The 23,430-nt window shown below is 42.1% G+C and overlaps 1 protein-coding gene across 7 annotated transcripts in view; it reads right to left on the reverse strand.

Annotated features, from left to right (window-relative positions):
• The window catches only part of TTC13 (tetratricopeptide repeat domain 13), a 79,524-nt gene that overhangs the window by 22,470 nt on the left and 33,624 nt on the right, over positions 1 to 23,430 (reverse strand). For 3 of the 7 annotated variants that reach the window (XM_030334047.1, XM_030334046.1, XM_030334051.1), the window contains exons 5-13: positions 20,780 to 20,845; positions 19,175 to 19,267; positions 16,426 to 16,542; positions 15,255 to 15,365; positions 9,971 to 10,053; positions 7,732 to 7,873; positions 7,225 to 7,399; positions 4,835 to 4,991; positions 357 to 487 (exon numbers count right to left, since the gene is read on the reverse strand). In XM_030334047.1, coding sequence (XP_030189907.1) covers positions 357 to 487; positions 4,835 to 4,991; positions 7,225 to 7,399; positions 7,732 to 7,873; positions 9,971 to 10,053; positions 15,255 to 15,365; positions 16,426 to 16,542; positions 19,175 to 19,267; positions 20,780 to 20,845 — 1,075 coding nt within the window. The remainder of the gene's footprint in view (positions 1 to 356; positions 488 to 4,834; positions 4,992 to 7,224; positions 7,400 to 7,731; positions 7,874 to 9,970; positions 10,054 to 15,254; positions 15,366 to 16,425; positions 16,543 to 19,174; positions 19,268 to 20,779; positions 20,846 to 23,430) is intronic. The other 4 variants (XM_032595299.1, XM_030334048.1, XM_030334050.1 and 1 more) reach the window with 2 other exon arrangements.

Consider the following 23,430-nt stretch of genomic DNA (forward strand, 5'->3'; position numbering starts at 1 on the left):
ATTAGAGGCACCCCCCCGAAGCTGTCTCCTCCCAGCTCTGCCTCCTAAACAACTGGAGATTCAAATTCTCCCTCGCTCCCACACTAAGCAAACCGTTCCCGTGGACGAGCCGTCGGATCCACAGCCACAACTGAAGACCCATATTCTACATCAACAGGGTGGCGACAACACCAAGGCCACACGGGAAGCTCTCTTTCAGAATTCAGTGTGAATGAATCTCTACAGTTTTGTCCGGATCAAATGGGGATTTATGAGTTGGCACAAATGATTTTTTTTTTTTTTTTACGCGCAACACGGTTTGACGATTCTTGCTCTTATGTCAGCAACCTGTCCGTTTTCGGATGGTTTCAGGATACCTCTGTGTATTCTCTTGTTTGGCAGGAAGCCAGGCGTTTCATACTGCATCAGGGATCCCAAACGATCAGCTACACAGATCAGCTCTTGTACCTCTGGCTTATAACCCTCAAAGTTCTGATGTAACACGTCTCTGGAAGGAACACGACATACGCGGTTAGGGACTTTACAACAGAGGTCTGCTAATCCAATTTTACCTGAAGAGCAGTAATTTCCTCCACTGGAGAACTGATGGAGAAATCTATGACCACAGGATCTTGACCCCAGTGCTTGGCACCCAATCTTACACAAATTAGAAGAATCTTTACGCGTGTATGCGCACAATTATTATCACACGCTTGTGAGTAACACTGGTAACTAGAGTGCAATTCAGAAGGCACTTCTGGCCATTATTTGCTTCATAAACTTCCCCAGGATACATAACCTGCATGGACTGACTTTATCAACAAGCAACCAAATCTCTGCCCTATGTCTCTCCCCCACCCCTGCCTCAGGTTGCATTAGACCAAGTATACCTGGGATGGCCTGGGGCCTATTAATCGTTTGGCTGCCTACCTGCCCGAAGTCTGCATAACAGAGTTTGCAATCTTAGGTTACAGGTTGTGTAGAGGCCCACAAGACCACCCTTGGGTCCCATAAATCGCTGGGAGGGCTCACAGGACTCCACAGTTGTACTCATGGCTGTGATTTAGCACAGCAGGACACAGGCACAATCCTCAAAGGGGAAAAGCTCAGGGGGCGAAGCACAGAGGAAACCAGGCGCAAGCTTCCAAGGGTCCTGTCCCAGGGGAGACACTCAGGATTAAACCCCCCTCCCTGCTGTGTGAAATGCTAACCAGGAAGCTCATTAGATACTCAGTGCCCAGGGTTTTTTATCAGACGCTGATCGTGTAAACAGCCTTTGCCTGGGAATTACTCAAATTCCAAATACCCAGAGGCAAAGCAAGTGTTTAACATAAATCATATTGTTTGTACAAGCAGCTTTGGCACACAGTGAGCCACTCTTATGAGTTCTGGGCATGATGGGAACCCTCCTGAAATCCACGTTCCCAGACGCCACCCAGGGGCCGGCCTTGCAAGCAGACTTTTCCAGGGACAGCAGTGCAGGCCTGCCTAGGTTCGTGCTTTTCTGCACATGGGTACTTCTCTAAAATGGGGTGGTAGAGAATATATATAACTTCTCTGAGCAATCTCTTCTTTTTATTACTTTTGGTTAGATAATGGTCTCACTGCTTCCACAAGTATTGGTATGTGGAGTTTTCATCTTTTTTTGTTTTTAAAGTATATTCAAATTTCCAGTGTGGATTTTATCTTTAATCTATATTTTAATATGTGTGCTTTTAAATTTCCAAATAATGAAGATTTTACCATAGTCTACCGTGGCACCGGTTATTTGAAATGTATTTAAATATGAGTAAGTGGTCAGTCTTTATAAATGACCAAAGTGTACTTGAAAAGACTATGTATTCTTCGATTACTGGGTACACAGTTCTATAGCAGAATAATAGGCCAAGTCTGTTAATCGTGACGTTCAGAAAGTCTAAATCTTTACTAGTTTTGTGTGTGTGTGTGACTGATCAAAAATTAGAATCTCTCATTAGGATACTGAATCTATTGATTTCTCTGTGTATTTCTTTCAATTTGTAAAGTTATTTTAGTAGGTATATATGTTTAAATTTACATCTTTCCTGGTGATTTGAACCTCTGTCCTTATGTAGTAACAATCTTTGTTCTTAGTAATTAAAAAAAAATTTAAATCCATTAATATAAACATACCTACATCAGGAATCTTTTAGTGTTTCCCATGTAGAATTTTTTCCATCCCTTTACTTTCAATCTTTCTGTGTCCTTAAGCATTACATGTCTCTTGTAGAAAGCATTTAACTGGATTTTTAAAACAGTCAGGGGTGCCTGGGTGGCTCAGAGGTTAAGCGTCCAACTTGGGCTCAGGTCATGATCTCACAGTTCGTGGGTTTGAGCTCCTCATCAGGCTCTGTGATGACAGCTCAGAGCCTGGAGCCTGCTTCAGATTCTGTGTCTCCCTCTCTCTCGGCCCCTCCCAGACTCACGCTCTGTCTCTCTCTCTCAAAAATAAATTAACATTAAAAAAAAATTCAAATCCAACTATGTCTCTTTTGACATTTAAAAATCCATTTATATTTACTGTCATTATTAATATACCTGGTTTATTTCAACCTATTCTTATTTTTTTCTTTTTATTTGCCCTACTTTTTTATGCTTCCTCTCTTTCCCCTCTTTTCTGGTTGATTGTAGACTTTATTTTTTATTTTTTTACTCGTCCACTAATATAGAAGCTATACACTTTGTTTCTAACTTTTAGTACTCATTCTAGTATTTTAAATATTTATGTATAACTTAAAGCTTCAACATAATATTTAACTCATATTCCCCTAGCATACTTAATTCTTACTGTCTCTCAACTTACTTGCTATTGTTCCCAGTATTTTATTTCTATCCATTTTATAAAGCCCCCAAACCAGGCATTATTTTATATAGACAATACTTACTTAGACTTACCAATTTGTCATGCTTCCCATTTTCTTTTCTCATTATTCCTTCTTGTATCTCAAATTTTGCCTGTGGCCAACTACCTTTTTCTTTAATTACATTCCTTAAGAGATTTTTAGTGAATGGCAGGTGATGGTTAGTTCAGTTTTTGATTATGGAATATATATTTATTTGGTCTATATTCATAAAAGATAGTTTTGCTGGGTACAGAACTTTAGGTTGAAAGTTATTTTTTTTTTCTTGCAGCACTTTGAAAATAGTCTATTATCTTCTCACTGCCATTTTGATGTTGAGGGATTTATAGTCAGTCCAATTATTGACCCTAAGTAGGTGATAGGATTTTTCTGTTTAAAAATTTTTCTCCTTATGTGTTCTCCTACTACTTATGGTGTGTCTGGATATGGATTTCTTGTCATTTATGCAACTTTTTAAAAAAAATCTATGGATTTATATTTCCTTAGTTCTGGGAAATTGTTAGCTATTATTTCTTCAAAAACTGCCTCTCCTCCATTCTCTTCTCCCAAGATTTCAATTAGATATATGCTAGACATTCTTACATCTTCCACATCTTCTGTCTCATGTTTTCTAACACCTGGACTCTCTGTGCCACAGTTTAGATTAATTCCTAATGCTCCACCTTCCAATTAAGCAAGTTTCTCTCACCTATGTCTAATTTGCTGTTAAGCTTACATACTGAATTCTTCATTTCAATATTTTCTATTCTTAAAGCTTCCAATTTATTTTTAATCTGCCTGGTCATTTTTGATAATCTCTTGTTTCTTGCTCATGTTTCTGATTTCTTCATAATTTCTCTCAACAATTTCATTTGGTGTCAGAGACTGTATTCAACAATTCCAATACTTGAAGCCCTTGAGAGTCTAAGTCTGTTGTTTGTTATTCCTGTTGATTTTGACATATGGTTTTGGTGATCTTGGTTTTTGACTCTCATTCTAATGATCTTAATCTGCGGGAGTACTTGGACCCCAAATTGGCACTACTTTCTTTCCACACAGGTTTGCATTTTTTCTTGTTGAGATCCTGTGAATATGGTCCCCCAATATGGGGCTGCTTTAGCTCCTTGAAAAAGTTTAGCAAGCCTATCTTGCTTAGACCTTAAGGCCTCCCATTGTAGTGGCTGTTACATGCCTTTACCTCCAGGACACTTTTTGCTTTTCAAATGTGCTTATCATTCACCACTCTAGTTTGAATCTGCCACCAACAACCCCCCACCCCCACCCCTGCTTGTCTTTCTTTCTACAGCGTGAGGGGATCGATCTTTGCAGATTTTTCTTAATTTTTAAGGCATTGCTAGACTCCCAGGAATTAATTTCTGTTCCAATTGTTTTTGTAATGGGATAGCCCTTTAGCCTGTATGTTTTGCCATAATGTAAGCAGTAGTTGACCAGCAGTGTAATTTCAAACTTCTGGCTTTAAGTAATTTGTTTCAAAAGTAACATGGTGGGGCATCTGGGTGGCCCAGCAGGTTAAGCGTCTGACTTCAGCTCAGGTCATGATCTCACGGTTCATGGGTTTGAGCCCCACGTCGGGCTCTCTGCTGACAGCTGGGAGCCTGGAGCCCGCTTCAGATTGTGTCTCCCCCTCTCTCTGCCCCTCCCCTGCTCATGCTCATGCTCATGCTCTGTCTCTCTCAAAAATAAAATAAAATTAAAAAAAACTAACATGGTAATAATAATGCATATCAAAAACTGCCAGTAAGTACATTTGAAGTTTGAAGATTGCAAAAAATTAGCAGGGAAGGCCAGGCCAGCAGGAGAGATGATATCCAAAGGTAAGTTTCAAGGTGCCGTATAAACTAAGCTATTTGCAGACATATCAAATCCAAAAACAAATACTTGAGAGACGTGGGTAGAAAGCCGTTTACTGAGCAAGAGATATCATGATAAGCTTATAGTTCAGTCTTGAAAAAAGTCATTTTATTTAAAGCACTTACTTTATGTGGGGCTGTAACCCTGGCTGTTCTTCATAATCTTCTATGAGGAAAGGCAGATTTTTAGCCCAGTGGTCTTTAAAGCTTCCAGGCAGATCCACATCAATGTTATATTCCGTAAGGGGAGTATCGAGGTGTGCGTGAAGATACCGAGAATACTCTGCAGGTATGAGACGAGATCGGACACACCCACATCGGACACACGCCCCCAAATATCGCTCCAGAAGTATTTCTTCTTGCTGGCTGTCATACAACTGCTCTGTGACAAACTGTTAATTCCCAGAATCCTAAAGGGTGGCTCCAAATTTTAGTAAGTCGCTAACATCACATGATACAGGGTAACTCAAGTTACCAGGGTCAAATATAAGCCAGTCAATCAGGGTCCACTTTGGCTAAATTTTAATCATCCTTCCACGGACACCATCAAAGATCTCACTTTTTAGCTGCAGAGTCTGAGAATCCGAGTTCAGTGTCGGAGCCTGGTTTTCTGTCAACTGATATAAATCAACTGACCATGTACATGATTTCATCAACTGACTGCTGCTTATCTCTACGGAAGCAGTACAGAAAAAGACCAGGACATGGAGTGCCCCTCCTTCAGTCTACAGCTCCCACGTTCTACTAACCCGGGAAACAAGAGGAAATTGTAATTTACAGTGAGGAGCTATGCTGTCCAGTAGGCAGCCCCCAGCCACGTAGCTAGTGAACACTTAAAATGTGGCCACTGTAACCGAGAAACTGTATTTTCAATGTTAATTTAATTACTCTAAACCTAAAAACTGATATTTGAGTCAATTATTAGAAAACTTTAGTCTATTTGGAACAACTCACATGTATGAACCTACTTTTTCAACTTTAAATTTTACAAAACAGGACTTCAAATTAAGAATTTCCAACAAAAATTCGGGGCGCCTGGGTGGCTCAGCCAGTTAAGCATCAGACTCTTGACTTTGGCTCAGCTCATGATCTCACGGTTTCGTGAGTTCCAGCCCGACGTCAAGCTCCATGCTGGCACTGAGGAGCATGCTTGGGATTCTCTCTCTCCCTCTCTCGCTGCCCCTCCCCACACTCTAAAAAACTTAAGAAAAAAAAGTTTTTGACAAAAAAAAGGTATTTGACAAAAGAACTTCCAATAAAAATTTAACATCCAATGTAAGTATAACGATGTAAGTATAAAGATGTGCTGTAGGGGCGCCTGGGTGGCGCAGTCGGTTAAGCGTCCGACTTCAGCCAGGTCACGATCTCGCAGTCCGTGAGTTCGAGCCCCGCGTCAGGCTCTGGGCTGATAGCTCAGAGCCTGGAGCCTGTTTCCGATTCTGTGTCTCCCTCTCTCTGCCCCTCCCCCGTTCGTGCTCTGTCTCTCTCTGTCCCAAAAATAAATAAACATTGAAAAAAAAATTTTTTTAAAGATGTGCTGTAAATATAAAATATACACATTTCAAAGACTTAGTAAAAAAAATAACGTAAAATATCTAATGATACTAACAAATAGTGTTTTCATAATAATTACATGTTGAACTGATATTATGCATACACCACATCAAATAAAATGTATTATAAAATGAATTCCACCTGTTTATTTTTACTTTTTTTAACGTGACTACGAAAAACTTAAAACTGCAGGGCTCATAAATTTTTACAGTTGGGCAGTAGTGGTATGAGAGGGTTTTTGATGACAAAGGAAAGAGGAAAAAGGGGAGTAAAGATCTGAGCTCTGCACGAACAACAAAAATGTTATATCGTGATGAGCACTGAAAGTATACAGAATCGTCAAATCATCGCATCGTGTGCCTAGAACAAATATAACACTGTATGTTAAGTATGCTTCAATAAAAAACAAATCCATTTTGGAACAAAACAAAAAAACAACAAAACAAAAATATAGTTTTATATGGCAGAGAAAAGGTGAGATCCTGCCTAATCAAAAGATGACATAAAGATTTGCTTTCTTCCTCATCCCAACTGAGTATCTCCAAAGTAGGTGAGAATTCTGATATGAAGGAGATACGTCAAAGCTACCAAGTTTACACTTAACAACAAAAACCTCAGAAAATGTTACTCTCCTATTACTCTTATGTCTCTAGACCAGGTGTAACGAGACCCATCCCATACCCAGATGGTTGTCACGTTTAGCTCAAAATAGGTTTGACTTGAGTAAAATTTTTTAAACTTTTTTAACGTTAAAGAGAAAAAAATCCATAGGAAGTGATAGACAAAGTATGCGACTGGTCTCTAGAAGACAGGGGTCTTATCTAGTCCACCAAGGGATGGCCGTGTTCATGTTTCCTAGTGCCTTCGAGACTCAGCTGTCTCATACGACACAAGCGACAAGCAATATGATTTATGTGGCTCTGAGCATCCAAATTCAATGCTTCAGCAATTTTGTGACTTACCTCGGAGATATTTCACTTTCAGATACTCTGGGCTAGCCTTCTGGCCTGGAAGAGGATCATTTAGCATAACTTTAGTTTGTGCTTTTATTCCTTCGTAAAACTGTCCCATCGCAACATGGCTGAGTCCTTTCATATACTGGCACACCTCATTATAGGGTTCTAGCTGCAGACACCGCTGAGGCATGGAGGGAGAAAACGCCCCATTAGTTTCAATACAGTTGCAGATAACTCTTAAGCGTTTTATTCTTCAATCTGGAATTAGAAGGGCTTTCCCTCCAGGCTAAATCAGACCAAATGCATGCTCTGTAAATCAGTCTCTAGGACACAGCAGTGGTTTTTTTCTCTTTCTTTTTGCGGGGGGGTATAAACATTACCTTGCCCTTCTCTCTAGTCATTTCACTAAATTTTGTTGAAGAATGATCCCAGGGGCGCCTGGGTGGCTCAGTCAGTCGAGTGTCTGACTCTTGATTTGGGCTGTTACAGTGCTTCTCACTTACGGATGCTCACCTTGAAGTTCTTAAGGGCCTCCTGCAGGCTGCCGTGGTGATAGAGCATCATTCCCCGCAGCTGCAGGGTCTGTACGTGATTTTGGTTGAGCAACAGCGCCTTCTGAAAGCTCTCGGTGGCGGCTTCAAAATTGCCCAGTTCTCTAGGTATTTGACAACAGTTATGAGCACAGTGCAGAACGTTTCAGTAAACACACAGAACAAGTTAGCCTCAGAATTACAGTCCCATATGAGAATCAGATACCTTGATAGGGATTCCCTTTTCTATTTTACCACTTTACACTTTGACACATCACATCTCACTTGCTTTTCCCAAATTTTACTCGACTGCAGGATAACCACAAGGCCCTTGAAATTCTTTGGGGAAAATGAATTTATTGCTTTCCAAAAGCAAGTGCTTATTCAAATCCTTTTCCCCAATTCATGACGAGCTCCAACCCTTAAAAAAACTATGATTTTAGTAGATTTTTAGTATTTAGTAGATTTTAGTATTTAGTATTTAGTATTTAGTAGATTTTAGTATTTAGTATTTAGTATTTTAGTAGATTTTTAGTATTTAGTATTTAGTATTTTAGTAGATTTTTAGTATTTAGTAGATTTTAGTATTTAGTATTTAGTAGATTTTAGTATTTAGTATTTAGTATTTAGTATTTAGTATCTTTAGTAGATTTTAGTATTTAGATAAAATCATGTTTCTCCTTTGCGGGGGGGGGGGGGGAGTATGTAGGTTACAATCATACATAGGTATATCATTCTGAATCAAATTCATAAGCCGAAAATTGTATTTTTCCTGTCACAGAAGTTACTTCCCTTAAAATCCAGTAAATCATTTTGTAATTTAAAACATCAGAAAGAAAGTATATTTTAGGATAGCAATCATTTCAGAGTAGAAATATTATTAGGCTTCTTTTACCTATCAAATTTTTTACAAATAACAAAAACACCTTAAAAACATGCCATGTGTCTATTTTTTGTAAATAATATTTTTTAAAAATATACTACCCATTTACATTTACATATCACTTTACTAGTTACTCTAGGTGTTTTCAAATCTGTTTTCAATGTATGTCCCCAACCATTCTGTGGGACAGCAAGGATAAATATCATCATTTAAATTAAAAACGAATGCAAAGACACTTTCTTCAAGTTAGTGGTAAGAGAGCTTCTCCAATGACTGCATCAGATAAATAAGCTCTTGAATTCAATCCTTCCTGGGTGAGGTGACTAACAGCTCTGACAGGGATCTCGGTTACTGTCTCTTTCCTAACTTTTACAGAACCTCGTAAGGGAGAACCCTGATGCTCAGGGAAGTTGAGGAGACACAAATGTGGAATGGACAATCTGGAACCAGAACCGAATCTCTTGACTCCTGAATCCCGAGCCCTTCCGTCAAGCCATGCAATCTCCTTTTTAGGTCAGACTGTAAAGATTTTTGAAAGCCCAAAGTCAAAGTAGCTCTACTGGTCAGGGTAACACCAGGAGTCAGGATGCCAGGGTCAAAGCACAACTTCTCACTCCTGATGGAGATGCACAGTGACTGTATATCATAGTTGATCATATTGATGGTCATTGATATCATCCTATGCAGCATAATTTTCCATCCTTTTAATCAAGGAATCTTCAAACGAATCACAGTGATGTGGGAATTAACCTTATTTACGGTCTAGAAAAGCATCAGTGTCTATGACTCAACCAGCATATAATGCTGCTATTCAAAGCAATAAATTTTGAAGGACGAACATTTTCTAGACCAATATATACAAAGCAAAGTCGTTTTAAAAGACGATATATACATCATGATACCCTCTGACCCATGGGTCTTTCTATATTCCAGAGAAGCTCTCAACAAGCGTATTAATGCCTATGTGATTTAGAAGGACAATCTCTTCTGGTTAAGAAATTCAATTTCTTTTAAAATATCACTATTACGACAGGGTGCCTGGGTGGCTCAGTCAGTTGAGCATCCAACTTCAGCTCAGGTCAAGATCTTGTGGTTCGTGAGTTCGAGCCCCATGTCGGGCTCTGTACTGACAGCTCGGGGCCTGGAGCCTGCCTGCTTCAGATTCTGTGTCTCCCTCTCTTTATGCTTCTCCCCTGCTCACACCCTGTCTCTCTCACTCTCTCAAGAATAAATAAAGATTAAAAAAATTTTTTTAATAAAATATCACTATTATGTGAGGCTCTCTTGTCTCCCCACTCTACACCCTCCCTCCTACCCTGACTACTGTTCCTTTTCTTACCTATAGGCCTGTCCCAGACTTTTGTACGCATCAATAAAATCAACTTTCTGCTTCAAGGCTTCTTTGAAGGACTCAATAGCTTCCTGAAAAAAGTATATGGGAAATTATGTCATGTGCATGACTATTAAAATTGAGTTTCACTTAAATCACTAATGGACTTAAATATATAATGTACACGGTCTTGGAGTGATTTTCCTTTTTTAATATGAGGACTTTGCAAAAAGAGGTAGAGAGAGTCTGACAAACTGAGTCAGGAGGATTTGATTTCGACAGGAAACAAATGCTCTGCTCTGGGCAATAACAGAGCCTTACAAGTTTCTCCCCTTTCGGAACCGGGAAACGGCTTCCCTCCGTCTACTTCATTAGGTAACGATATCACCTTTGTGTCAATATCATTTCTTTAATCAACAAAGGCCTTGTGGAATAAAAGTAAGCCTACTAGCTGTATACAATTTTAAATGATCATAACTAGCAGCATTTAAACTGAACCAGCGAAAGAGACAAAAAAGGAAGCCCAAAGTGAGATTGTTCATTAAAAAAAGACCAAAAGCACCAAGGCTCCTATATGGACTCTGTGAATGATTCCCATGATCTACAGGAAAAAGATACAGTAAAACAAAACAGAGACCTTGAGGTGGGGGCGTCTGGGGGACCTAGTTTTCTGCCAGCACCACTCCGGGTCTGTGGCTGACGGAGTGAGAAGGTGGCACGGGTGTTACGCTCTGGGGAGCAGCCTGCCGGGAACGCACAGTGCACCTGGCCGCTGTGGAATCCTCTGGAAACTGTTACTACAATGCACCAGTCTGCTTCCCAGTAAACATCCTGGGCTTACACTGTATTCAGTGTGCTCTCCATTATGACTTGATTATTTACTGTGATAAAAAATGATGAAGACATTTCCCACATTTCCCCAGGAAAAGATGTGTCTTACTTAAGTTAATGGCTACAAAGGATCTCTGAAGGCTTTCAAGAGAAAGAAAGGCTTTAAAACTTCTGTGTATTTCACACCTGATTAGATAATTCATAGCACAAAAACTACTAACATGTCAAATGCCTTGCACATGGTAGGCACTCAATAAATATTTAGTGATTTGGTAGGCACATAATCCTAATTCTTTTCTAAAAAAAATCATTCATTCCCTGCTTCTTGATTTTCTCTGTAGGAGGCAGCAGGGTAGGAGGGGCGGGCTTTCAAACCTTTCTAAGGTGACAACGGGGACAACAACCTACTCATTAAGGAGTCCCACTGACTGTGTACCGTTCAGCGGAAGGATGAGAACAGATAAATGTTAACACTTAAATGTCAAAGACTACTCTTCATTAGGCTTCTGGCCCTGGCACAGTCTAGATCTTCTGAGTTTTTTACAACTACGTTTTCAATTCAACAAACATGTATTGAGCGCCTACTATGTGCCGGGGGCAGGGTGAGGTACAGGGGACACAAAGCCAAGCAAATCACTCTCTCTGTCCTCGAAAAACTCAGTCTAGTTAGAAAGCCAATTACTTAACCAGGTTATTAGAATATAAACTAAGAGCTACAAGAGAGATACAAGTAAGAGTCTCTGGGAATAAAGAGGAAGGAATACCTAACTGAGCCTGGGACACCGGGACAGGCTTCACCAGGAGGGCAAGTGACAACTGAGCTGGGTCTGGGAGAATGAGAAGGAGGGTGGCAGAGAAAGACGGGGTGGTGGGGGTGCGCAGCGGTGGGGGAGGCAGGACGGCAAGAGTGCGGGTGCCTGGTGGGAGTGGAGGGAAGGAAGAGACAGGGGGCCAGGCCCTGTGGCGAGCCGGGACCAGAGGGGAAGGGCCTCTGGCGTGCTCTGCAGTGGGGGCGTCACCCTGCCAGCAATGAGGACTGGGGGCTGAGTAGGTGTGCGACCTCACAAAACTGACTCTAGAGATGACTGCCACTGGCCACAACAGAGCAGGCGGGCGGGACAGGGGAGGGGACGAAGCCCAGTGAGGAGGTGACTGCAGGAGCCCAGGCAAGAGATAAAGAAAGCTCAAACTGAGACGGTGTCTCTGAGGACAGAAAAGAAGGGTCACACTCAGGAGATATCCTGAAAGGCAAACTAAGAATCCAGTGGCCGTGGGTAGGGGGTGGTGAGGGAGAAGGGAGGGCAGGAAGCTTAGGAGCTGAAGAGCCAGGGTGAAAGGCGAGAGCGTTGGCCAACGTGAGGAAGTAGGGGGGCCGGCTGCAGGGCAGGGGTGGGAGGAGGTGATGAGTCCAGCTGGGGCGTGGGAAGTCTGGGGTGTTTGTGGACGTCTGGGGGAGATGCCCGGGCGACATCTGCTGCCCACTGCACTTACAGCACGCTGGGACGCCACAGTTCTTCAAAGTCTGATTTCTCTTCAGCTTTTAAGAGTCTTTGGTTTCGGGGTTCCTGTCTAATCACTGCACAGCTCTCTACCTCATTCTGCCAAAGAGGGGACATAGCAGAATCAAGATTTGAAGCCACTCGGAACAAAGAAACTACGTTCGAAATGAATCAGTCTCCAAGCACACGAACCGGCTCGGAGTTTGCGCAGCGCGGGCGGGCATCACCCCACCTGGGCCGCCATCTTCCTCCCTCACCAGCGGTGGGTGGCCATCACTCCGGCCTTCCTGCTTCGTTACAACGAAGAGAACAGTTGCAGGGACCTCTCGAAGCGGAGGCTGATAAAAAAAACATGCGCTCGGAGTGTACCATGTTTGAAATATCCTTACGACACAAATACGAGACAAGTGTTTGCCGTGTTTTCTCCAGAGAAATCCAAAATGGCTGACAGATCTACCAAGCTGGACGGCTGCGAAATCTGTCAGGTCATATTGCCTGCAGAATTTCTCATGTATTACCTCATTAAGTAAAGAAGCAAACCACCCCCGTAATTCATTTCTGAATTGCCGCTGACCTGGGCAGACCAGCTTCAGGATATAAAGACAGCGCCAATTCATGGGTCCATTTAACACGTTGTCTCTACAGTTAACAAGAGACCTAAAGATATCTACACTAAGTTCATTAGTTTAAGGAAGATGTGTCACCGCTAGTTTTCCACTCTGTGTAACTGGGACACCCTCTGCCCCTTCTATATACTTTGTGGGGATGCCGTTGGGACGAGTGAGACAATACGTCAACACTCTGACCTCCTCGGACAGCAGATCCATAAAAATGCAAAGGAAAGGTTCCCATCTATTACACACGTTGATGCTGGGTTTATTTACGAGCACGCTGAAGAGGAGAAAGCCCCACGTGGTTCGGCGAGGTTGCTACTCGAGGGACAGACTTTGCATCTGGTGTTGTGACCGTGAGGTTTTTTTTTTTTAATTTAAGGTAACTGAGAGAAGGCGAGAGGCAGATGCAAAATAAAACTGGAAAAGCCCATCTGGCAGCTGCTCAAAGCACATTTTAAATAACTGCTCTCGACACCCAGGGCTGCTGGCCTGAGTCCTGCAGGGGGAGACAGGAGGTCTGTGAGGACCACCCACCACACCCCGGCAGGATGGACGGGAGGCAGACGAAAGAAAATCTCCCCGGTTCCCTCTGGTTTGGTAGTTTGTGGATGGGAGTTATTTTTTTAAGGTCTATGACACTTAGATGAAATTAAATGTTCACATGTAACACGATCTATAAAAACTAATACCTGATTCGTGCTCATAGCTCTTAAAGTACCTTTCACACACGTTGTTTTATTGAACCCCTTCAAGAGGCAGACGGCAGAATCATCTCTACATGACAGATAAGGGAAGGAGCGGCCGAAAAGGCTTAAGCAGCTTGTCCAGTGGGACAGTTCACAGGGTTCAGAGCGGGAGCTCCAGCCACGGCCTTCCAACTCCAAACCCAACGCTCTGTCCTTGAAATTCATTCAGTCCACTAGTACTTATTGAGCACCTACTATGTGACAGGCGCCGCCCATGACGCCGAGGGTTTACAACATGTGGCCTTTTTAAAGGTCAACTGTGCCTACCCCCCAAGAGTGCGGGCGTGATCCTCGAAACCACTTTCCGTAATAAAATGCACGTTCTTTCTGCCAGAGCGGTCTTTCCTGCCACGCGCTCCTGAGATTCGTCACAGCTTTCAAAGTTAAGGTAAAGAACAACCTTCTCTTTTGCAGGCTCTCTTGACCTGCCAGACAGCATTAAGCGTTTTTCACCTACCCAGGCTGACTCTTAGGCCAGCCTGTCTTCAAACGGACGGCTCGGGTGGGTCCTGCACCAGAGCTCTGACCCTGTGCCGGCTGTGGGTGCCGAGGAGGCCACTGTGAGAGACCAGAGCTCCCCTCCCGACTCCCAGCCAGGTCTCTGCCCCAAGATAAGGCTCTTGCACCATAGGTCCTCAACACGCCCAGGGAGTGCCAGGCCAAGGACAGGAGGCAGGGACGGGCCAGAGGTGACACTGCCTCTCCACACATCAATCGGCTTGGACGACACCTTTTCTATTTCCCTCAACTCCTTCCCCCCAACAGCAATCTCCAGGCGGCAGCAGCAATGTGCTCGTTGTAGTAATGTCTCCAGACCCACTCTTGGAGCCCCCAGGGGTCCGATCAGGTCTCCGGTTACCCGTGTCTCCCCGTGGTCCTCTGCCCCTAAGCCCCCCAGCCACTAGGTTGTCAGAATCCACATCCTAAATAGCAGATTGGGTCTCAATGACATCCTTTCCCCCAAAGCTAGATTTTACAGCTCTCTGGGCCTACAAATTAAAATCAAGATGCTCAGCATAGCACTCTAGACACTTCGGGGGCCTCCCCTCGGCCGACCTGACAGCTCAACTCCCTTCCACTCAAACCTACTTGCTACGCTGCAAACTGGCCGTACCTCCTCCATGTTCTATGCCAGCACTCATGCTTTGTAGCTGGCTGCCCCCAATCCACTCTGCCTGCAAGGCCGAGGACAATGTCCACTTGCTCTCTGGAACCTTCTCTAACCCCGCAGCTTAAGTGAATCCTTCCTATCCCTGTTTCCAAAGCACTTTGTTTACACTACTTTTTTTCGTGTATTTACCATATGATAAATTATACGTCGGGGGGGGGGGGTGGGGGGGGAGAGGGGAACTTGGTGAACTGTATCCTTCCTAAGCGTAAAGTGCAAAGAATTCTTTCTCCCTATTTATCCTTGTCCCGTCTGCACCAGATAGTAGGAGCTCAATAAATACACCGACTCAAACTCCCTCCTAAAATAAACCAATCAGGTGGACACGTGAGATGTCATTTGCAAACAGGCCAAGTGGAATCCCATTAAAGTCTTCCCACCCTCGAGAGAAAAGCAGAATCATTATACGGTGCACATATTGTGTAACACTTTCACCTTCAAAAGTCCTCTGTGAAAGAAAGTTAGACCTTTGTATAGCATAGCTATAGGCTGGTTTTTGTTCAGCTCTAGGGACTGCTGAAAATCTTCATGGGCGGTCGCATAGTCCTACAGAAAGGAGAGCAAGGGAAAAAAAGAGAGTAGCATTCATTAGATATTTAGACATTTCCTACTTTTGATTGGTAGAGGAAAAAAAAATCCCATTTCATTCTATGCCCTCTTCGGCTTTAAAGGGAACATTTCATGCTCATAAATATCAGCTGAATGCTTATCCTATTCGTCGAAACAGTTGGTTTTCTTAAGAAATTGATGGGGAAAATCCCGCAAAGGTTTAATTTCAATACGCTGTCTCAACTACAAAAAGATTATTTATGGTCTCTCTGCCCCTGCCCCTCCCCTGCTCATACTCTGTCTCTCTCTCTCTCTCTCAAAAATAAATAAACATTTAAAAAAAAAGATTATTTATAAAAACAGTATTAAAGTCATAATCTGTCAGAGAAACTTAACAAATTATTTTCTGGTACTAGCATCTTACTACACTGAACACTTCCAAAATGATTATGCCATAGGTCAACCTTAACGTGTGTTATGCTGAGGTTGTTTTCATACCCATTTTCTCTTGCAGTAGAAAATTGTTCCTGAAGTTACGTAAACCCACGCAAATAATGGCGGCAATCAGAGATACCACTATGACGATAAAAGATAATCTTGCCAGATCTGGGTCACTGCCACCGACAAGCTACGGTCTGAGAAGCCACGTTGGTTCTAGTTATGGCTCTTGCTCCCCGAGGAAATTCCAACTGTGCCTTTCAGTTTCACAATCACATCGGTAACATGTGCACCTGTTTCCCTGTGCTGACATGTGCAAAAAAGGCTAAAGTGCAGTCAATGAACCAAATCTCTTCATTTTCTCTTTCTTTTTCCCCGAGTCTAGAATTAGTCACTGCTGACAGTTCAAGCCAGACAATGTACTCTTGGTACTTAACGTTTCTCCGCTGGGTTCAAGTTCAGCTAAAGAAAGTGCTTTTACGACTGTCTTGTGTCACAAGCATATTATTATGCAGCCCCGAACCCACATCTATCTATCAAAGAGCAGCTTTCTGAAGTGAACAGAAAAGTGAAGTCTCTATTATCACAAAAGAAACATTTCAAGGCAAAAATCACTCACCTCTGATATGAAGTACAGGGTCCCCCGGTGTCTGTACAGCCGTGCTGAGGGCTGCAGCTGAATAGCTTTGGTGAGATCATTCACTGCTTCATTAATTCGTCCCAGAGGGGACAGAATCTATAAACCCAAACATGTCATTAGCGGAGAAATCTTCCAGTGACAAACCCCCAAACTGCCAATGTTCTTGACTTTTCAATTCCACCTCACCACACCCCACTCACAAGATCACTTTCCCGGCAGCAAGAATCCTTGACCCCACATACTACGCAGTGAGGTTCAAAGTCAACAGGCCGAGGGGCTGCCGATCTTTGTCCCGCAGATGGGGAGGCTGACGAACTAGAACTACAGCAATGGCTTTGTCACGGTTTCATGGTCTGGGTTACAACAGATGTCGATTTTCTTGAAATGTGACCCTTTTTTTCTCAACCTATCATTATCTTTCAAAACAAAATTTAGCATTTCAAAGTTAATCTGAAGGATGACTTTGAGCCATTAAGAGCAGAGAAACTGACAGACACAGATTAGAGTCCTTCATGGTCTTTAGCTACGACCTCTGTGGCACTAAGGGCTGACTGACAATCTAAGACTCCAGGTGTTTTGGGAGTCCCTTTGTGTTAACTCTCAGCTCATCGGTCAAGATCTGCACGGCGGAAGAACAAAGGTCCGCAGGCTTGTTTGGGAAACCCTGGTGATGCAACACAGAAGACAGTTGAGAATGCAAAACTACACCAAGAGGACGTGAGAAAATCCAAAATGGGTTAGCAGGACTCATGCAATCAAGCTCAAGCATTTCATCCTGAGCAAATGTCCTGAAATTCGGGTTAATTTTGCTCTTAGAATATAGGTCATTTCCATCAGGTTCTACTACGTGGTTTCCTACTCTGCGGGAACCGAAAACCAGCAAAAGAGAGAGGATTCTGGCAGGCACATCACCAGTGGCAAGAATGGAAGCTCAGAAAAAGGAAAGAAAGAAATTACGGAATATACACCTGAGAATTCAAAAAGCATAGCAGTCTGGGGTTAGATTTTGGGAGAAAGAACATCCCTACCTAGTTCATAACCCCTACGTACATAACTGAATCACCACACCTCAGCACAATAATCGACATTCACAATAATGACCTGAGTAACTAAAAAAGGTAGAATGATGTTCATTAAACACAGACTATCGCAGCAAGGATGAAAGAGAAAGATTTCTCATCAAATAATTTCAGACGTATGTAAACGGTAAGCTGTAATTTAGCTAGAAAAACCACTTTGTAGTGATATCGTTGCCCAATGATGCCAGGAAAGAGGAATATCACTATATATTTTTAAGATCATTGAAAATTACTTTTCGGATTACCAATATCACTTTTGGGTACACGACTAGCTTTTGAGTAGATATGAGAAGCTTTTTGAGTAGCTTTTGAGAAACTTCTAAAGCTGCTGAACAAGTCTTCTTTCTATGCACACTTAATGAATTCATGCTTTACCGTAACATTTTAACATGACATCAGAGTAATGGAGGGAAAAAGCATCAGCACCCCTCCCCAGAGCAGATATCACCAAATCTCACCCTAAATACCAACAAGGCTCTCGTGCAGTAACGAACAAATTACAATCCCTTAACCCTTATGGTTACAATCCAAAATAGACAAGAGATAATGAATTATATCATTAACTGAGAAAGAATTTTATTCAGAAACCCAAATTCCCAATAAGATATAAAATTCACTTTGTGAAACTGAACTATAACTTTAGACACTAATTTTGAGAATACAAACATCGCAAATACAGTTGTTAAATTACTAACACATTTAGTGTTTTCTTTACTTCTAAGTTTTCTCCCCCATAAGAGGAAATAAGTCATTTTTCCTTTAGTTCAACTATGAAATCCCATTATGTCAGATGACTAAAAGTTAAGTTTTAGCCAGTGTGAACACATTAACAAATTCTAAAGCATTCGATATGGTTAAATGAGCGGTAAAATGAAATCTGGGTAGTTTGTAACTATATTATGCAAACGGTAAGAGGAACACGTTTTATTAAAAGGAATGCCTCACCACACGCTCCTTTCTCTGATCTGAATACCCTTTCTCCACCTTGTCCCCCAAGATGTGGGCTCTGATTGGCTCTAGCATTATCTGTTCAGTGAGGCCTCGGCAGACAACCCCCACCCTGCCCCTGCCAGCCTCCCCCAAGCTCTGACACACCACGTCTCTCTGTTCCTGAAGAAGCATTTCCTCTTCCCGCCTCCCATCACAAATACTACCTGGTATTTTCACCAAGTTATTTCTGTCTCCACTTCAAGTCCTAAATTCCTTCAAGGTCTGGTTTTGGTCACCCTTACCTGCTCTATGTCTCTATGTAGATAAGTACATCTCCCAAGAATTATACATAAGCGTATACACACACACACACGCACGCACTTGTAATGGTTATAAATCTCATTCTGACCATACCGTCATACTGTTTGACTAAAGTATGTCATAGATAGAGTAAACATGAACACTGACAGTAATAGTACATGTTATAACCACATATTTTAATACTAAATATTACTATTAAATGTTAAATCAGGAGTATCTCTCAGTCAGTCCATAATTTTCTAGTAATTTCAACCACGTTTAAAGGCATAAAGTACCTATGGAGGAAAATGCAATAGATAAGGGAGCTTTAAAATGTATAAGTCATAAAATAATAGGAAAAAAAGTCTGAGATTCAACTAATCCAATAACGACAGAGGGAAAAAGAAAACCGCACTCACTTCTGCTCGCTGTTCAAATACCTCTGGACGATCTGGTTCCAAGGTAATTACTCGGCTCAATTCGAACAGAGCAAGTTCAGCATTCTTAATGTCCTTGAAAAGGCATTAGCTTAGTATGAGATACACTGTTACTCAAAATCAGGTTCAATAGTTTTTCTGAAAAAACTAAAAATTTAGTAAAGATATAACTACTTACTTAGAAGTAAATATGAACTTAGCTTCTAGATAAAAGAGCTGCTGGTTTAAATTCAGTTATGATTATTTAACTCACTCACGTCTACCTACCCATCAGTAGCCCATTAGACCTGGCTACATATCACAAGTTCCACTGATGGTAGGTTATTTTCTAAATTGAACCTATTTAAACACTGAATCAATGAATTTCAATGGATGAGTATGTGGATGGATAGCAGCATGCAAAATGATCCTGACCAGTGACAACATGGGGATACAAAGGGACCGAGTCAGTGTCCGTCAAAACCCCTAAGCCTACATACCTACACCTTAGGAAGTCCAGGTAAGTTGTCTTTAAAATTTGCATGTTATTTTTATATTAGAAATATGAGCATGTCACTTTTACATTAAAAATGCATTAAAGATACAAGGAAATTTCATGTCGAGATATAAAATGAAAAGAGAGGAGAATTGGGAAGAAGCTCATCTCTGACAACTTCTGTCATTTATTGATGCTCTGAATGTAACACTGCTTCCTTCCTAAACACCTCTGTCATTCCCAGATCTGAGTTCGTTCTCAGTCCTCTATGTCTCAGAAGTATACAAATATTATATAAAATTTCACCAATAGGCCAGCACCTGATTAGTACAATTTTTTAAATTGGCAAAGACGAAGTGATGCTTCTCCTTCAATCATCATTAATTTGAGTATTTCTAATATACAATAGGACAACAGAATAGTTTGTGTATAATATTCTAACTGAAAATACAAAGATCTGAATCTTAAACTATTTCCTTATTTACCATATAGTCTCAGGAAAATCTTCGTGTTTATACCATGGTGCCTTTGTTGAGTAAAATATGTCTATTATAACCCTCCTTCTGCATTCCCCAGAGAAATAAGGGGAAGAAGGTGAAAACGATATACTTATCTGGGGGAGAATATAATACATGATAACAAATAAAAATAATCTTTATCAAAAAAAAAACAAACAAACGCTTTTGGTCTTTTATCCAACCTTTAAAAATTGTGAAAGAAACTCAGATTCTAAGTCCTACTGCACTATGCATCCCTAGACTCCACTTCTACCAATGAATATTTCTTGGGAATTCAGTTAAGGTCTCATACTCTCCTTGCTCTATGTCCAGCTCATCATGAAATACAATTTAGGCTGGCAAGGCTGTCCTTTTAGAGTAGATGGCAAGACGGACTCCCAGGAGCCCTGGGTAGAGATCCCCAGTCCCCCGCTCCCACCTTCCTGGCCACGTGATGTTGAGTACATTCTCTAAAGCCACGTTCTCAGGCGGGAACTGGCGTGCCCCCACTGTGTGTCCATCGGCACTCAATCAACAGGGAGCGGTTCTGTCGGAACCCTGGTCCAGGTCAGGTCATGTTAGGCACTATGGCAAGAGTAGCTATTCCATACTCACATGTAATCCCTTCTTTCCATAGGCTATCCCTCGGCCATAAATTGCACTAACCAGATCAGGCTCCTCCTAGTCAGACCAAAACAGAAACACGTCAAAAACTATAAACAAAACAAAACAAAACAAATCAGTTTCTGCGTAAAGCGCGTTAACGCCACAAGCAACAAGCTCTGGTTTATGCTACTGCCACACATACGTCCACACGCGGTCCCCAACCAGGAGAGTCAGTGTGCTTGGGGCTCATTTGAATGAGACACGTGATTAAGGTTCTTTGCGTTAAAAAAAATAATAAAGAGAACCAACATTAACGAGCCCTGTGCTAGTTTCTGTCACACGGTCATCTCCTTTAAAACATCCTCTCAACAACCCTATGACCAGCAGCGTCCGCGATCGTGTGCTCTGGGTGGGGAAACGGAGGCCTGGGGAAATAAACGGTTAGGCGCGAAGCACTGGGCAATGCCTCTTCCCAGTTTGTCCCCTCGCACAGTCATGAAATCATCTGAAAAGGGAAGAACCTCCCAGTGCCAACTCCATCGAGCAACAAGAAACGAGTCCACTCCACAATCGGTTGGGGTGAATGCAGTCCTTTATGCTATATGTCAGAATAGGAATCAGACCCTTTCTGCAAGCTGCCCCCTGATGGACTAGATGAAACCCTTCTCAGGCCCAAGGACAGGGTCCTCTGCCTCGCCACCAGGTCCCCACAAACAGGTCAGTGGTATGAAGCATCCCACTTCCTGAGGGAAATGTCTCTCTTCTACATTTAGCCTCTGCAATTTCTACCTCTTCTCGGAATCCTTCCTCTGCATTTAAGAAAGAAGATATAGCTTCTGGCTATATCGTCCGGGGTGAAACTCTTGATGCTGCTAAAGAATTGAACAGAACTGTACCAGACGAGGCACTTTGTAGACTAGTCTATCATTCGGTTTCAAGTGTGAGATAGGTTGTCTGCCCGCATTGCAGAAAAAGACACAGCAACTCCAACAATAATGAGAAAAAATAAACGAGAAGATTCCATATTTTGGAAAACAAAAAAGACTACTTGAAACAGAATCAGGTACACCCGTATCAAGCAGCAAACTGGTGCATCAGTGGCCTCAACCCAGCCGGCAGACTGGCTCACGGTGTATAAAAATGGGAAAAATTCAAGTAAACAGTGAAAGATCTCTAGTTTCACTTGAAAAATCAAAACATGCAGCAAAGATAAGCCCATATTTTTGCATTCTCTCATGAAAAAAAAAAAAACTAGAGCTAAGTACTGGCGGCTTCCTTAGATGAGGGGTGTGTACTCATCAGTTTCCCGGAAGCCCACCCATCACCTCTACGTCACAGCAGTCCACTTTGCTCATTTAAACCACTTCCCTGGCTCCAGACGGTTCTGTTTGGAGTTGGGATTTATAACTTATATGTGACTGGCATGAAGGGCTCCATGCTATGCATTACATGGGAAAAAAGTCCAAGTTATAGAACTGCAGGGGAATGCCACTTCCTTTTATAAACAGTACTTATAAATGATTTGTGTGGGTCCGTACGTGCACAGAAAAGAATGCTCCAAAATGCTAACAGCAATTTTCTCTTGGGAGTGGGATTATGAGCTATGTTCCCACTCTACTTACTACTATTCCTTTTCCTTGTTCAAGACAAACATGTACACATTTATAGTTGGAAAAAGATGTTTTAAGTAATATGCGTTATAGAATATCAACATGTTTATTATAAACATTTTATTCAAATAAATAGTTGGAATACTTATTATCAACTACAGCAAAATCTAGAAAATGAAGAAAAGCGCAAAGGAGAAGGGCACCCCATAATCCTGCCACCCAGAGATAATAACACTTGAAACATTTAAATATCCTCCCTGGCTGGAAAATAAAAAAGGCAGAGAGTGGGGCGCCTGGGTGGCTCAGTCGGTTGAGCGTCCGACTTCGGCTCAGGTCATGATCTCACGGTTCGTGGGTTCGAGCCCCGCGTTGGGCTCTGTGCTGACAGCTCGGAGCCTGGAGCCTGCTTTGGATTCTGTGTCTCCCCCTCTCTCTCTGCCTGTCCCCTACGCACTCTCTGTCTCTCTCTCAAATATAAAAATAAATAAATAAAAATAAAAAAGGCACAGAGGCTAGTTTGGAGGGAGAGGGATACAGGCACGGAGGGAGAGGAAGAGCAGGGAAAACAGTTTCCTGATGAGGAATTAAGGTAAGATTGACTTCATGTGTTTCCATAGCAATACCACCTGCCAAGAGACAGAACAGTCCACAGAAAGTAGTACAGGCTGGGGCAGGGGGCAGTGAGCCCACATGGCTCTTCCCCTCTGAGGACATTCTCCAGTGAGAGGAACACTTGCTCTCAGATGTGTAATGTCTCAAAATATATAATCTAAGAAGCTTTTCTCCTAAAACTGAAAAAAATAATTATAAGGGGCAAATCAGAAAAAAAAAAAAAGTTTACGTAAATAAATAGTTCTTCTACTGAAGTGGCATCTCCATACACCCTGTATACCTACAACAGCCACATTCAAACATACTGTGGCTCTAACTCATAGTAAAATGCCTTTTACGTCGTTATCCAGGATACACATACATATGTACGTGACATGCACGCGCACACACATACACGCATTAGAAATGAGAGTTGCACTAAGTCAAACCTAGTCTTCC

Source organism: Lynx canadensis, chromosome D2 (genome assembly GCF_007474595.2).
Source record: "Lynx canadensis isolate LIC74 chromosome D2, mLynCan4.pri.v2, whole genome shotgun sequence".
NCBI classification, from domain to species: Eukaryota; Metazoa; Chordata; class Mammalia; order Carnivora; family Felidae; genus Lynx; species Lynx canadensis.